Source organism: Dermacentor silvarum, chromosome 7 (genome assembly GCF_013339745.2).
Source record: "Dermacentor silvarum isolate Dsil-2018 chromosome 7, BIME_Dsil_1.4, whole genome shotgun sequence".
NCBI lineage: Eukaryota > Metazoa > Arthropoda > Arachnida > Ixodida > Ixodidae > Dermacentor > Dermacentor silvarum.
Window position 1 is genome coordinate 68,536,260 of NC_051160.1, and position 4,179 is coordinate 68,540,438.

The 4,179-nt window shown below is 45.2% G+C and overlaps 1 protein-coding gene across 1 annotated transcript; it reads right to left on the minus strand.

Annotated features, from left to right (window-relative positions):
• Window positions 1-2,003: 2,003 nt before the first annotated feature.
• Window positions 2,004-2,453, minus strand: LOC119458938 (uncharacterized). Its single transcript, XM_037720794.1, has one exon. The coding sequence runs from the start codon at window positions 2,451-2,453 to the stop codon at window positions 2,004-2,006; it is 450 nt and encodes a 149-aa protein (XP_037576722.1).
• Between the last annotated feature and the right edge of the window lie 1,726 nt (window positions 2,454-4,179).

Below are 4,179 nucleotides of genomic sequence, written 5' to 3' on the forward strand. Positions count from 1 at the left end.
GCTGTATTTTCGTACCCCACAAAGACTATCAGCAATGATCGGCGCAGACTGCGCCTCAGTCTTCGAGAAGCTTCACAATTGTAGTAGTTCGTTTTGTTAAGATTGCGCGCAAGACGAGAACAGTCAAGCTTATTTCAGAGTTGCGCGACCACCACTGATAAGGCTGAAAAGTTCGATGCGTGATGTATAAAAGACGGCGTGTCCCAACGATGATCAGCTTTTCCACGGCCAATGCTGTACTCGCCGCTATCAGTGCGAGTGTGTATTGCTGTAATCTGAGTTTCCGTTTGCCGGCCGACTGCTGCCTTCGTCAACGTCACGACCCCGTGGCAATATAATAGCTATGCAAACTATGCAAGATGACGAACGTCGCCAAGTACAAACCGCAGCCAAAATACGCAAGTACGATGATGCCGCGGAAATTGAAGATTTTAAGAGAGCTTACGATTAATTGAATAGAGACTGATACAGATTCGTTTATCGAGCTTCGCTGGTCAAGCACCTTCATGTAGTGTGATGGCCGCCGATGTTTTTTCCATCCCTGTGCATGCAGTTTGTAACAGGTATTGTCCATATTACCAATTGTCATTGGTAGAAAAAAAATAATGCATAAAAACAGTTCATATATTTTATTGCATCACAGCCATACGCGAAAATTCTCGAGGCCTGTGTACTTAGATTTAGGAGCACGTTAAACAACCCCAGATGGTCAAAATTTCCGGAGCCCTCCACTACGACGTCTGTCATAATCATATCGTGGTTTTGTGACGTTAAATCCCATCAATTATTATAAACATAACATTTTGCACTTGGGGCACAGAATATGATAGCCATAACTTTTTGCGGGCACTACATGTCGACATAACATTTTGCACTTGTGACAAGAACAAGATAACCATAACTCGTTGCCGGAACTCAATGTCAACATAACATTTTCGCACTTGTGGGACAGAACGTGATAGCCATAACTTTTTGCTGGCACTCCATGTTGACATAACATTTTGCACTTGTGACCAGAACTTGATAACCATAACTCGTTGCTGGAACTCTATGTCAACATAACATTTTTGCACTTGTTGCACAGAACGTGATAGCCATAACTCGTTGCTGGCATTGCTTGCCATAAGAACCATTTATAATAAAGAGTTCAAAATAGGTAAGAGCAGGAACACATTGATAGCAAAGAATGAGACGGTAGAATACATTAGGAAATGAGTAATGAAAAACAAAACAATGACAAGAAGCGGTATCACACTTTCAGGTGCCATTGAGACAGCAATAAAAAAAAGGCATCAAGCACTATTGGCATGAGATCACACAGAAAAATAATCACAATTTTGAACACTTTAATACTCAACTAAGAAATGTGGTTCTCGCCGATGCAGCGTTCACGGCCGTGATACATCATCACATCCCAGCCACCGTGACAGTACATTGCAAAGTACACGGCCGCTGACACAAAAAGCACAGGTTTGAGCCTGTCGCATTTCGATGGATCAGAAATTCCAGACGCCCGTGTACATATGTTTCGGTGCATGTTAAACAACACCGGGTGGTCAAAACTTTTGCAACCCTCTAGCACGGCATGCCGCATAATCACATCATCGTTTTGGCACACAATATCCTAGCCATTATTATCACATCACGGTAACGTAACCACAACATACACGAAGTGCAACAAAACACAGAGAGATCGGCAGATGAAATTAAAATGAAGTGAATAAGCAATAAAAGTGTAAATAAATCGCAGTGACTGATGGACCTCAAAAGCAATATCACAGCTTCTGGTTAGGCACGCGTGTAATCCTTTGGTTGAAGCTTTGAAAAAGCACACATGGAGATGCTCATGGCAGTTCATCAATTCCGCTCATGCCAGAGCTGCTCGACTCATAAGAAGTACTCGAATCTGTGCCCAAAGAAATTATGAGACTTTCTCTTTGGCTGCTAATAATGCCATCCCGCTCCCATGCCTCATCCTCAAGCCTTATCACGTGAGTGCAGCCTCAGAACCAGTTCTGCGAGGTCACACCTGCGATTCCTTCCAGCAGCAGCTTCTCGACTGAATTGATCTTGAAGTCAGTGTTCTTTGAGGCAAGATAGCCTTTGACCTGGCTCCACACGAGCTCTATTGGATTGAGCTCGCAGTGGTAAGGAGGCAAGCGCACAAGCTCATGACCGGCAGCGCTGGCAAGTGTGTCAATCTCGTAAGCAAGGAACATGTGCTTATTCTGTTTAACGAGCTGCAGCAGTTCGCTCTTCAGTTGTTCATCGTAAACAGGAATACTTTTCGATTTCAACCAGCACTGGATGCCGGCTTTTCTTGATGATGAACTTGGCACCTTTTCAACTTGAGCACTGTGATACGACGCATTATCCATTACAATCACACTGCGTGGCTTGATGTTCCGTAGCAACTGTTCAACAAAGCATTTTTGAAAACGCACAGCATCCATTTCTGTGTGGTACTCACCAGCGCCCTTCTTGGCACGAAAAACTAGGGCGGCTCCATCAACAAAGCCTTCCGCAGTGCCAGCATGCAAAACAATTAGGCGTCCTCCTTTACCGCTCGGTGAACGGAGACCTGTTGAGAGGCCTTGACGAAATTCGTCTTGCCGGGAAATCACTTTGCTGTCTGTACATACGGTCTACTTAGTATGGCCAGCGTTTACCCAGGTCTCATTAAGGTGGTATATGGTCCTGTAAAAGAAAACAAATCAGTCGTATAGTTAAGAGCGTACTTTTACTAGCAACAGCACATTACTAAACCAGCGGCGTTGATTCAAGGTTATGCCTCTGTTACAGCGCGAAGAATCCACTGACAAAACCCATGTGAATTCATATAACAAAGATGAGCTGGCAAAACTTCCCGTGAGAAAGACTGAAGTGAATGTTTACAGAACATGTTTCAAGCTGCTCATAAAAGCTAATGCAACCACATCCCCAATTATGTGCACAGCATATTCGCTGAATAAAATTAGCTATTATTTTCTTCAAGCCATTTAGATTCCTTGCTCCTACGCAGAAAAAAGGCAGTAAATATTCCCAAACAATGCGACGGGAAATTCTGCAATAGCGAAACGCTCAGTTACAGCTTCGGCACAGATCATCGCATCCTTGGGTGATACGACTATCCACCGTACAAGCGCAAGCATGAACAGCTACCTTAATTTACTGGGGAATTTCGCTGCGACTTAAGTTAGGATTATGTAAGGCTTTCGATCACTCGCGTCAACAGCACACGTTTGGCGATCACTGATGCAAAGCATACCTCTCGTTTTCGCTCACCATTTGGTACACACCCGTGCTGACCATTCGCGTTTACACTTTACCGACAAGCACGCGCAACGAAAGTTTGCAGAAATTAAAAGAACGCAAGAACTTCCCGCTGCTTCCTCCGCATTTCTCGGATTGTTCGGAGGTACTTTCGCCGCCAAGCAACGATGTCGTCTCTTTCGAGCAACGCGGAATTCCTTTTTCTTTTTCAGAAGACGAACCCCAAGTCGTTCAGCATTCGTTGCATCGTGCTAGTGCTGATCGTCGGCATGTCCATATCAGGGTCGCTGATCACGTCGTTGCGTAGCTTCTCGGACGTATGCAGTTCATTGCGCATGAAATAGCTGTGCACTTTGCGCCGCAATGCTGCCAACGCAAACGTGTCGTAACGCAGCAGCCTCGTCTGGGCGGTCATGTGCTTCCCAGCTTCGCCCGAGAAATCTAGTTTCTTACGCTTTGGAGAGGAGAGTGAGGCCCGCAGAGCTTCAGCCTTGATTCGAGTTACCGTTCGCATACTCACTCCGGTGAGCTCGGCGACAGTCCGGCACACAGAATTCGTCAACAGCTCGGGCTGACGGCGCCTTACTCCAGCGTAGACATTGCAGATAACCTGCTTGGTTTGTTTGGAGACCCACTTCTTGTCACACTTAGAGTATAGCCTCCTCAGAGAACGAAAAGGAGAGTTTGCGGCCGCATACGGTACCGCCGGCACCGGGGACGCCATGTTTCCGCAGGCTGCAGAAAACGTTTTGCGGTCCAAGACAGAAAAAAAAATTAAGGCGCACGATAACTTTTTTCCATGAACAGCTGCCCATATTTGTTCTATATTTATAATGAAAAGAGATTTATTTATTCGGGCCAAGTAACTCTTAGAATCAGAAAATAAAATAGGTACTATTTCCTCGC

Coding starts and splice junctions, on each gene's coding strand:
- LOC119458938 (XM_037720794.1), bottom strand. CDS start 2,453: ATGGATGCTGTGCGTTTTCAAAAATGCTTTGTTGAACAGTTGCTACGG.